We start from the raw sequence: 13,015 nt of genomic DNA on the forward strand, positions 1-13,015 counted from the left end.
CTTGTTTTCTGGAGGTTTTTAAGCAGAGGCTGGATTGCTATCTGTCAGGAGTGCTTTGAATGTTCATGGCAGAAAGGGATTGGATTGGATGGCCTTTGGGATCTCTTCCAATTCTGTGGCGCAGTGGGTTAAAGCGCTGAGCTGCTGAGCTTGTTGACTGAAAGGTCACAGGTTCAAATCCAGGGAGCAGCGTGAGCTTCCGTTGTCAGCCCCGGCTTCTGCCAACCTAGCAGTTCGAAAACATGCAAATGTGAGTAGATCAATAGGTGCCACTCTAGCAGGAAGATAATGGTGCTCCATGCAGTCATACCAGCCACCTGACCTTGGAGGTGTCTACAGACAATGCCGGCTCTTCAGCTTAGAAATGAAGATGAGCACCACACCCCAGAGTTGGACACGACTGGACTTAATGTCAGGGGAAAACCTTTGCCTTTACCTATTGCTGATGTCTTACTATAACGTATACATTTTCTGGTGGAACTATCTAAACCTGTCTTTCCAACTCAGTGCAGGAACCACAGTGAGTTTTAAAGAGCCCGACGTAACTGAAAAGCTGGCATTACTTTTACAGCAAACAGAAAAGCCAAGTTCAGTGAGGCTGCAGCAGTTCATTTAATTTTAAAGATGTAGATCAAAGCCTTGACTGAAAGAAGAAAGGGAGCAGGAGGAAGGCCCTGTCAGGAGCCATAAGGGTCAAAGTCATCTCCAGTTACTCAGTTTGGTAGCTCAGAAGAGGCGTCCCAGGGAGGCAGGAGAACGTGACTGCAGTTGGCCCTCTCTCTGCACTTCTGCCTCCAGCTATTTTGATGGTCCTGGATGTTCTGTTTTGCCCTCTTGTCCATTAGAAAGGATGGAAAGTCATAAAACAGTTCTTTTGGTGCCTCCTTGTGGCCTTCCCCCCATCTTTTCATCCTCCCAGGACCATCTTCTTTTGGGTTTGCAATCCTATTATAAAAAGGGGAAATGCTCCACCTGCTGGTTCTTTCAGCCTCAGTTTTAGTTCAGAAGAGAACCTTCTGCATTTGTAGTAAGGAGCAGAATCGCTATGAGAAGAGTGCATGTGTGGAGCAAGCCCCTTCGTTCTTTTTTATCTTGGTGCCTTGAAATAGAATGATTAGCCACAGCAGGATTTGATCCTCCGGATCAGTTTCAGAAAGCTGGACATTAAATGAAATTAAGCTGATTGAATGGGGGGAACTACACAGATGGTTCTTGTCAACTTTATTTACATGCATCAACTTGACACTTGCTGCATTATTTGCAATGTGTCTTCCTATCCATCAACTTAACACATTTCATGGTTGCAGCACATGCCAGTGGATGCCACATTGTTCCTCCTCTCCAATAAGTCAATTACAGGAATGTTGGTAGTAAACACCAATCCAGCTACGTTTTCCTTCTGTTTTCACTTGTGGTTTGGGGCATATTTTTTACAAGGGTAAGATATAATTCACTGGCCCATTTCTTGTAGATATCAGTTCCTCCAAGGACACCAAACCATTAGCATTTTACTGGGTTTTGAAAAGTACTGCTTTAATCTGTGTTAAGTGACTTGGTAGTATTGTATTCAGACTTTAATGTTATGCAGCATCAATCTGATACAACCTTGTTGTGAGTGTTTGAAGGTATACATGAAAAATTTGATACACAAAGATCTCGCAATACTTTTAAGTGGAACTGAATGCTCAGAAGAATCCAGAGTCTTTCATTTTGCAAAGCATAGTAACACAGAATCATAGAGTTGTAAGAGACCGCAAAGGTCATCTAGTCCAACCCATTCTGCCTGCAGAAATGTATAGTCAGAATGAAGAGAGTTCTATCTTGTCTCCTGTGTTTTACTAATCTATATAAATAAAAATGTAATGTTCATTTGTGGGATTAACGAATTGACAACAAATTTGGGCACAACACACCTATCAGGCCAACAAGTGACCATCACTCATAAAAAAACTGAAAAACACAGCAGAAGAGACTTAAAAAGCCAAAAATCAAAAAATACATTACAACGCATGTGCAAAACCACACACACACACATATATGCAAACACACATATTTACAAATATACACAAATATATACACACACAAAACTCATATACACAGACCGGGGCCACAGCAACGTGTGGCAGGGGATGGCTAGTAATATAATATAATATAATATAATATAATATAATATAATATATAATATAATACAATATAATACAATATAATACAATACAATATAATACAATATATTGTATATACATATAGTATTTATAATATTATAATGTAATACAATATAATAATAATATCATTACAATACTACAATATTATTTTATATTTTATATTACATGTAATATTGCTAATAATATTACAATATAATGGTATTGTACAATATAGTAATATATAATACTGATATTGTACTATGCTAATAATATAATATATTGTGTGTATATGTATCTTGTAAGCCTCTCTGAGTTCTCTTCGGGGTGAGAAGGGTGGCATATAAATGTCGTAAATAAATAAATAGTCAAAGCACTCCAAACAGATGGCCAAAAACTCTGGAAAAGGAGACTCCATCACAGTGCTCGACATATTCCATTGTTGATCAGCTCTTACCATCAATCTTTTCCAAAAGTTTAGATGGAGCCTCTTTTCCTTCAGTTCGGATCCATTCCTCTGTGTCCTAGTCTCCTAAGTAGCAGAAACCAAACTTTCCCCCTCCTCAGTATGACATTATTTCAAATGTGTGAACATGGCTCTCATGTCCCCTCTTAACCGTCTCTTCTCCAAGCTATACAGTTCACTAAGCTGTTCCTCAAAGGGCTTGGCTGACAGATGAGACAAAATCTGAAGCTAGAAATTACACAAAATCTGAAGCTAGAAAAACTGCTTTTAAAAACTCACAAGGCAAATAAGGATAATTTTGAAACTGTATTTACCTATTCATCACATTCTCTTTAGAAATGAACTTCGCCCATGGACACCAATGTAAACATACATTGTTTTGGACTGACATGTTAACATTATGGGTTTGTTGTTGTTAAATTTAACTGGATTAGCCTTGTAACAATAGTTGTATTGTTGATAACAGTGTTCATTTGGTGTATAAAAAATTAAAAGCCAACAATCTGTTTGCATTTCACAGCTGATCAAGCCATCGTACACACTGAAAAGCAGCGGCATGAACACACCAGAGAGATCACCGTCCCAAGGAAGGAGAAAGTTTTCCAGGGAATGTTGGAGTATTTTAAAGAAGATGAACCACTACTCATCAAAAATCTCATTATAGGTCACTATCGGTATTTTTCTAGCTCTTCTGAGGTTTCCTAGTAGTTTCTCTGAGATTGTTTTGGGGATGCAGGCGTGTTAATAATACATTAGGCCAGTGTATTAAGTGAACAATCTGTTCCAAGGCTCTTTGTATAATACAATGTCCATATATAACCTGGAACTCTTTCTCTTACCTTAAACAAATGAGATTACAGACTTCTGGCCAAAGCATACCATAGAATATCATTAGAGGACCTAATTATGTCTTATTATTATCTCACACCTCCAGTCTAAGCTTTTGGTCAACTTCTGATGCAACTTCGATCAAAAGTTGACCTTAGAATTGCATTTGAGACTTACAGAGAACACTTCTCTAGGTGTCTGTAGGTCCTATAACATGATTCTATGACATTCTAAGTTCTTTCCATAGAAAGCCAAATTCAGTGACCTTGTGTAAAAAATGAGCCTAATGTACATATCATTACTTAAGATCTAGAGCTAATGTAAATCTATATATATATAAATGCTCTGTGTGTAATGAGTACCTTAAAAACAAAAGAACCAATGAACAAAATCACACCAAATTTGGAAACAAAATGTCTCACAACACAAGGAGTGACCATCACTCAAAAAATTATGATTTTGTCATTTGGGAGTTGTAGTTGCTGGGATTTATAGTTCACCTATAATCAAAGAGCATTCCGAAATCCACCAACGATGGAATTGAACCAAACTTGGCACACAGGACTCCCATGATCAACAGAAAACACTAGAAGGGTTTGATGGGCATTGACCTTGAGTTTGGGAGTTGTAGTTCACCTACATCTAGAGACCACTGTGGACTCAAACAATGATGGATCTGGACCAAACTTGGCACGAATACTCAATATGCCCAAATATAAACACAGATGGAGTTTGCGGGAAATAGACCTTGACATTTGGGAGTTGTAGTTACTTGGATTTATAGTTCCCCTAAAATCAAAGAGCATTCTGAACCCCACCAACAACAGAATTGGGACAAACTTCCCACACAGAACTCTCATGATCATCAGAAAATACTGTGTTTTCTGGTGGTCTTTGGTGACCCTTTTGATCTCAACCATCATCGTAATTTCCCTCAAGTTTGCGGGTGTCCATGGACCACCATTTTGAGTAGCCCTGGTTTAGGCAGAAAGTGTTCCATATATGTTAGAAATATAAAAGCCATATAGAATCGTAGAGTTGGAAGAGACCACTTGGGCCATCCAGTCCAACCCCCTGCCATGCAGGCAAAACACAATCAAAGCACCTCCATCAGATGGCCATCCAGACTCTGTTTAAACACCTCCAAAGAAGGCGCTTCCACCACACTCCAAGGCAGAGAGTTCTACTGTTGAATAACTCTTAAAGTGGGAAAGTTCTTCCTTATGTTCAGGTGGAATCTCCTTTCCTGTAATTTGAACCCATTGTTCCATTAAGTCCTAGTCTCCAAAGCAGCAGAAAACAATCCTGCTTCCTCTTTCTTATGACAGTTTTTAAAATATTTAAACAGGGATAAAACCAAAGGAATATATAGCCCAACATTCTGTACGCAATGGTCAACCAGTTGGCTGTTGGAAGGTCCCAGCAACTGATATATAGAACTACACTGTCTCTGCTACTGGAGTATATAATAATATGTATGTATGTATGCATGCAATTATACATTATATAATTAAGCTGCAAAGAAGACAGATCATGGAAAGGTTCTCTTTCCTCTTGACAGATCTGAAGCCTCAGACAGTGTCTGCCACAGTACCTTGCCTTCCTGCCTATATCCTCTACATGTGCATCAGGCATGCAGATTACATTAACGATGATCATAAAGTGCATTCCTTGCTCACCTCCACCCTCAATGGCATTAAAAAAGTATTAAAGGTAAGAAGGATGGGGAGGCCTTGCTCTGATCCTTTTGGCAAAGTTTTATTTATGTATTTATTTCAAACATTTGTATCCCACCCTTCCCAACCCCCAGAGGGAGACTCAGGGCAGCAGTAGTCCCCAACCTGTGGTCCGTGGACCACCAGTTGTCTGCAAGAACGAAAATATGGTCCACAGCCTCACCATTACTACGCTGTTGCCTGGAATCCATGCAGCAACGAGAGCGATTGGTCTCGTGAAACCCTCTTATAGTGCTGAGGCAACTGGGATGTCAGGAGGGGATAGACTAACTGCTCACGAAAGATTACTACCACATCAGCTCTAGATTATAAAATATGGTTTTCTGTGGATGAGCAGATGGCGACAACTGGATGGAATATGTTCTGTATCAGAAACTAGAACTGATGTGGTCTATCCAATGCTGTTTTCTGAATCAGCACCCCAAATAACCAAACCGAATCTAAAGATGACCAAAAACTGATTTTGGTACTAATGTTGGAGCGTGGTCCCTTGTCAAGTGGTCCCTAGTCAAAAAAAGGTTGGGAACCACTACTTTAGGAGGAAGTGGGGCAGTTCTGAAGATAGAATTGCATTCAGGGGAGGAGTTACATAGAGTGAAAACATGTTTCGAGGTGCTGCAATGCAGTTAAATTGACAACTCCATCAATATAAGAATATTCCTTTTAAGGATAAGAAAGGCATTCTAGATGGTCCCATAGGATATCCTTTAAAAAATTAAGGTCACAAGTAGCACCCACTGACATTTTTTAAAGCTAGGCTCAGTTAGGACAGCCTCAATTCATGGTCTTGGCCTTACATTTCAAAAATATTAGATTCCACAATTACAGTCAGTCCTTCTTCACTTTGACTGGAGTTAGGCACACAGGACTCCTGCAAAAGTGGAAAAACTATACATGACTCTGGTCAATTTTGAGCAGAGACCTTTCAATCAAATCTGCAGGAGTCAAACCTGCAAATGTAGTGAAACTGTATACCCAATTTTTTGTTAGAGACTGAGAAATAAAGTCAATCTTTGTGATGGATTGCCATGTCAAAAAAGTTCTGTTGCAGTTGAGCTTGAAAGTATAACCACGTGCACGGTTTGGTCTCAACAACGCCATTATGATGTTCCAAGGATTATCCTGGTCCTTTGGTCTGTTTTTACAGTATTACGTATATCCACTCGATATCGTATTCCCTCCTGACATAAATAAACCTTTGAGGTTTGCCACTTCTTTCTGCATACTTGAGCTCAAGCGAAATTGGAAGCAACAGAGTTGATCCTTTCCATAGTGTAAGTGAATGATGTAACACAGAGGTTTTAAAATTATTTTTCTCATGTCATTTATTTTGGGTTCTTTACAGAAACATAATGATGACTTTGAGATGACGTCCTTTTGGCTGGCCAACACCTGTCGCCTTTTGCACTGTCTGAAGCAATACAGCGGAGATACGGTGAGAGAACTGTGTGCGGAAGCAAGAAGCAATGCCTCCTAGCCGAAAATGTCACTGCATCTCTCCATTACAATTCTAGATGGGATCCCAGTCCATTTAGAACAGGGGTTCTCAAACGTTTTAAGTCGAGAGCAGGTGGGCCTGCTTGTGGCTGATGAGAGAGTCAAGTTAATTAGGATTGTTATTGTTGAATGCCTTCAAGTCACAGCCATCACAGTCGCGTTTGGTGGGGACAAGAGACAGTGGCCCCTCGCCTATGGAACCTCCTCAGTGAAATTAGATCTGACCTATCCTTCCTGACCTTCAGGAAAAAACTGAAAACCTGGCTCTGGGATCAGGCTTTCAGCCAGTAACAGTATGCAATATGAGACTGCAAATTAATATAATGACGACCTGGGAATACGATTTGGATCATGTGATTTTAATTGATGTTTTAATGTTTTTGTTTATTTACCAGTGTATTAATATATGTATTGTCGAAGGCTTTCCTGGCCAGAACCACTGGGCTGTTGTAGGTTTTTTGGGCTGTATGGCCATGTTCTAAAAGCATTCTCTCCTGACGTTTCACCTGCATCTCTGGTTGCAAGGATGCTTGCCACAGATGCAGGCAAAACGTCAGGAGAGAATGCTTTTAGAACATGGCCATACAACCCAAAAAACCTACCACAACCTATTAATATATGGCATTGAATTGTTGCCTTTGTAAGGCCGCCCTGAGTCCCCTTCGGGGTTGAGAAGGGCGGGATATAAATGTGGTAAATAAATAAATAAAATTTCATGTTATACTTAGATCCCATTTCCCAGATACCACAACATCCTTACAATTGCCTTAAAAGGGCCTTTGAATCCATAGACGGAGAATTGTGGATACAGAGGACCAACTTTTTTTTTTTAATCGTGGTCGGTGCTCTTTAGTTTTTTACCCAGCTTGGGTCCCCAGATGTTATTGAACAACTCTAATCACTTTTGATGACTTGCTATGCAGACTGGGGATGATGGGAATTGCAACTCAAGGCACTTGTGACTCTGAGGTTGGGAGCAGGTTAAAGGACATTGTAAAGCCAGACATAATATCCCCAAGCCTTGTTAAATTCAAACCCCACTATCCTGACTAAACAGAACAAACTGAAGCCTTCAGTTTACTGTTTAACAATTCCCATCAGCGCTGGTTATTTTTTATTTATTTATTTATTTGTTTGTTTACTTACTTACAGTTTTTATATTCCGCCCTTCTCACCCCGCAGGGGACTCAGGGCAGATTGCAGTGTACACATATATGGCAAACATTCAATGCCAATTTTTGACATACAAACATATACAGACATACACAGATGCTATTTAACTTTTTCTGGCCGCCAAGGGAGCTGTCGCTTTCATCGTCCATCTGCGACACTGATGAAGCACTTCCGCATTCTCCGCATGCTTCCCCACTGGAATGCTTTGCTGGAGTCTTCTTTATGGCCTCATAAATCAGTTAATTTAGCCTCCCCACACTTTAAGGTGATACCTTATTTTCCTACTTGACAGATGCAACTGTCTTTTGGGTTGCAAAGGTCGACAACAGGCTACACACAGTTGGTTGGAAACCCACTCCAACCCGGGCTGGCTTCGAACTCATGACCTTTTTGATCAGAGTGATCTTAATGCAGCTAACACTCAGCCAGCTGCGCCACAATCCCGGTGGTTATGATGTCTAAAGGTGGGAAATACAGGAGTAATAGTCCAGCATCTGTGGGGCCACATGAAATGACATGATGGGCTGTATTTATCCGGCATCCCTAAGTTTGAAACATGACATAAGGGATACTCCAACCTTAATGAACAGTGAAGTCCACAAATTATTTTTAAATTGTAACATGTTTCTCTGCAGCTAGAATAAAATTGAGCACTGATGTCTGTCTTGACCTGAAATACAAACAGAAAACCCCCAGCTATTTGGAAAATTCTGTTGTTGTTTTTCCTTACATGTGTGGTGGATTAAGGATAAGCTTAAGCCATTTTCAATTTCTGTATTTCTCTCTTTAGGGTTTTATGACCCAGAACACTGCAAAACAGAACGAGCATTGCCTGCAGAATTTCGACCTCACCGAGTATCGCCAGGTCTTAAGCGACCTCTCCATTCAGATCTACCAACAGCTCATTAAAATAGCAGAAGGTGTCTTGCAGCCCATGATAGGTGAGATACCAGCATATATATTTAACTCAGCCCAGTGATTGACTTGAGGATAAAGCTTACTTTCCTTAAGGCATGAAAAAAATGCAGGAAAAAGACGTCTTTATCCCTAAAAATGTGTCCAGTGACCCAAATGCAACTTTCCACTCTTTTCAAAACAATTTGCAAAAAAACTGCTCCTGTTGGTCTGTGGCCATTGTAAAACCAGCTTGGATATTACTTACTTTTATTATTGTTTTGAAATTCTTTCTTTGGAGAAATTTACAGATTGATTGAATTTGCATCCCATCTTTTTCTCCAAGTCGGCTGACAACATAATCAAAAACAAGTTGCAATATTTATTTATTTATTTATTTAGTATAATTATATACCACCTTTCTCACCCTTGGGGAGGACTCAAGGCAGTTTACAACATATTTAATGGCAAGAATTCAGTGCCAACATGCATATCTATATCTATCTGTGTCTATATACACATAATAAAAGTATGTGTGTATGCGGTGGAGGTGTCCACTTACATAGACAGCCTCCGATCTCCACAAACAGGCTATAGTTCCAAGTGCTGAGAAGCCTCCAAAGGCGCTCTCTACACTGACATTGCAGGTTACAGCAAGCACCATTGCAGGTTACAGCAAGCGCCCAAACACTGCCAATGTCCTCCCCAAACACTATGGCCCTTCATCCAAGGAATGCTTTCCTTCGGGGACAATTTCATTCGGGGAATTGAAAATACATGTGGATTTAAAAAGATGAACCTGTGATGAACCCCCTCCCTCCTGTCCTTTAGAAGGATGGTAAAAACTTGGCTGTGGGACCAAGCTTTTGGGACAGGGCAATAAAACGGCAATAGGAAAGATGACCAGGCCAGTTAGATTTGATGCGGATGACTAGGACGGTTTTAAATGATGTATTTTAATATTTTGATAAATGTTTTTTTAATGTTTATGTATTGTTTGTGAATTTGTGTCCCGGCATTGAATGTTTGCCGTGTATATGCTGTGCTCTGCCCTGAGTCCCCTTCGAGGTGAGAAGGGCAGAATATCAATGTTTTAAATTAATTAATTAATTAATATATGCTACCAGACATCTGATACAGATTTGAGAACAGTGAAATTCAGAAGTGAATTTCATAGAATACAGGTTCAATCAAACCTAGCCATCATCCTGAGGGATGATGGGATTTGCAGTCTACCACCTGGAAGACTGCCCTTTTCTTCTTATTTCTTTTTGAGCCATGGGCCATTTGCACCGCTGGTCACCCATTTCTCAGCTAGGTTGTAAATGTTTTAAATTTATTACATCTCCATGCAGAAGTATTAGTAATTTTTACAGTATGTTAATTGAGTTCATCCTATTACCTCCCGTATGTCCTGGCTTTATAGCCATCAGCTAATTAATCCTTCCCAAGATGCTGATGAAAGAGGAATACTGGGCAAAACAATCTTGCTTTGTGCCAGCAGCAGGGAGGTTAAGCTGGCAAAGGAAATCTTATTGTTAAGGGAAATCCCAACAGCTCCTTGTGCATATTGTGTGTAGGAGACGCGGATGATGTTGGTCTTATTATTTCTGCTGTGGTTTTATATTGTTTTTAATGATTAATTTGTATTTTGTTATTGTGTGTACTGACTTGCTGTAAACCACCTTGAGTCGCCGATAGGCTGAGAAAGGTGGTATACAAATATGTTAAGTAAATAAATAAATAAATAAATAAACATTGCACCCTTTGAGCTGCTCATATCTTGCAACTGGAGGACCAGCTATACTATAGAATTAATGCAGTTTGATATCACTTTAATATTAACGGCTCTTGAGAGAAGAGTTGTAGTTTTATAAGCTCTCTAGCCTTCTCTGCCAAAGAATCCTGGTGCCTCACCAAACTACAACTCTCATGATTTCATAGTACAACTTCCACAATTTCATAGTATTCATGGCACTTAAATTGGTGCCAAACTGCATCAATTCTGCAATGTAAATACAGCCTATGACTGTTCAAGCCTTTTAGTATCTACTTATGAGACTAAGATGTAAGTCACCTATAGTTTAAAGAAGTGATAGAGGGACAAGCAGACCATTGCAATTGATGAGGTCTTTTAAGCAGTTGAATGTAGAAATGCTGAGTTAAACTTCCTTGGAAGATCTAGTTTGCCTTTCAAAAATTATTTCTTTCCTTCCCAGTGACTGCCGTGTTGGAAAACGAAAGCATCCAGGGCCTCTCAGGCGTGAAGCCCATGGGCTACCGGAAACGAAGCTCTAGCATGGAGAACACTGACAACTCGTACACGTTGGAGGCCATCATCCATCAGCTGAACACCTTCCACAGCACCATGTACGACCAGGGCCTTGACCCCGAGATCATTCAGCAGGCGGTCAAGCAGCTCTTCTACATGATCAATGCTGTGGCCCTCAACAACCTTCTGCTGAGGAAAGACGTCTGCTCCTGGAGCACAGGGATGCAACTCAGGTGGGCGTCAGGCTGGAGGGGTTGCATGTGTTCCGCCACTCATTTCATGCGCATGTACCAGGTCTGCACAGTATGGTAACTGTGATGCACGTTTCCTTTCTCTGTGCACCACAGTTACCAAACCAACTGTGAGTTATGTTAATCTCACAAACGAACATTACATTTTTATTTATATAGATAATTATATCTTGGAAATGGTCCCTACATCTAAATACGAAATTCAGTTATGTTTTGTATTCTTTCCTATCAAAAATCCAGGTATTAATCAGCATACCTATGTTGCTTAAGCCAAATACCTTGTGATTCATGACAGAATTAGTTTACCCTAGCCCTGTTTGTCTTGTTTTGATTTGCCGAAGAAATCACTGTTTGGTGTTAACAGGATTCATATCTTCCCAGTGGCTTTCAGAGGCACGTTTACCATTTTGAAACCATTATCTTTTTGGTCATTCACGATGGTCTTGTGTGTGTCCAGGTTTAACATCAGCCAGCTGGAGGAATGGCTGCGAGGGAAGAACCTGCACCAAAGCGGAGCTGCCAAGACCTTGGAGCCTCTGATCCAGGCAGCACAGCTCCTGCAGCTGAAAAAGAAATCCTCAGAAGATGCCGAAGCAATTTGCTACTTATGCACATCCCTCACTACGCAGCAGGTCAGATACCAAGAAAAGATAGTGTTTATTCCCCTGTTATGAGCTCAAAGGGACTAACAAAAGAAACTCACTAAAGATAAGAGCTAAAGAGACCCATTAACTATATACTAAAGCTATGTTGGGATGGAAGAGACTTAATTGGCTTGATATTATTACTGAACTTTGGGCTAAATGGGGGTTTATCAGGAGTGTTTTGATTGTGGGTTCCTGCATGGCAAGGGGTTGGACTGGATGGCCCTTAGAGTTGGGGTCTCTTCCAATTCTAGGATTCTATGATTGAACCTAAAATGTATCAATACTATGGAATTAATGCAGCTTGAACACCATTTTAACTGCCATGGCTCAATACTATGGAATCCTGGGAGTTGTAGTTTTACAAGTTGTTTAGCTTTCTCTGCCAAAGAGGGCTAGTGTCTCATCAAACTACAAAAACCAAAATTCTATTGCATTGAGCCATGGCAGTTAAAGTGGTATCCAACTACATTAATTCTATAGTGTAGACCAGGGTTGGGTAAAAGACCTTGGAGGGCCACATCCAGGCCTCGGGCATTATTTTGGGGACCTCTGCTGTAGATGCATTCCTGGATCTTTCTGCTTGTGATCCGACTTCCAATAGTAACTTGGCAATCCTGAAGATCTTCACTTCAGCCTGAATTTGATTCTTGGGGGAATATACAAACAGCTGGGTTATATTTGTGCAATAAATAATCACTGGACAATTACACTGAAACCTCTTTCTCACCTGCCAGTTTTATTGTTACAGGTGTCCTGCCCTCTCCCTTCCCTCAGTAAGGGGATGTATGCCGTATGCCATGCCTTGCAGGTTCACCATTGGTTCCTAAGTTAACTCTCTCCCATTTAAAGAAAAGTACAGCTTTGTATTTCTAGCACAGTGCAAAATAGTGATGGAGCTGCAGAAGGGCATCAGTAGGAATGGGCTGAGGAAGTGGATTGCAGGGAATACAGTTTCAAGTCTGGCAGGGCTTTGTGCTGAGAAGATGCAAAGGGGAGTGAGGAAGGTGTATAATATTAATGTTTTTCCACTTTCGTAAGGGTCCTGTGGCCCTAGGCCAGTGGTTCTCAACCTATGGGTCCCCAGATGTTTTGGCCTTCAACTCCCAGAAATCC

At 40.5% G+C, this 13,015-nt stretch overlaps 1 protein-coding gene across 5 annotated transcripts in view; it reads left to right on the top strand.

Annotated features, from left to right (window-relative positions):
* MYO5B (myosin VB) overlaps positions 1–13,015 on the top strand; it is a 372,261-nt gene that overhangs the window by 356,155 nt on the left and 3,091 nt on the right. For all 5 annotated transcript variants that reach the window (XM_067464658.1, XM_067464659.1, XM_067464656.1 and 2 more), the window contains 6 exons: positions 3,125–3,268; positions 4,994–5,145; positions 6,514–6,603; positions 8,629–8,779; positions 10,952–11,237; positions 11,713–11,887. In XM_067464658.1, the coding sequence (XP_067320759.1) occupies positions 3,125–3,268; positions 4,994–5,145; positions 6,514–6,603; positions 8,629–8,779; positions 10,952–11,237; positions 11,713–11,887 (998 nt within the window). The remainder of the gene's footprint in view (positions 1–3,124; positions 3,269–4,993; positions 5,146–6,513; positions 6,604–8,628; positions 8,780–10,951; positions 11,238–11,712; positions 11,888–13,015) is intronic.

This window comes from Anolis sagrei, chromosome 2, assembly GCF_037176765.1.
Source record: "Anolis sagrei isolate rAnoSag1 chromosome 2, rAnoSag1.mat, whole genome shotgun sequence".
Classification (NCBI taxonomy): Eukaryota; Metazoa; Chordata; class Lepidosauria; order Squamata; family Dactyloidae; genus Anolis; species Anolis sagrei.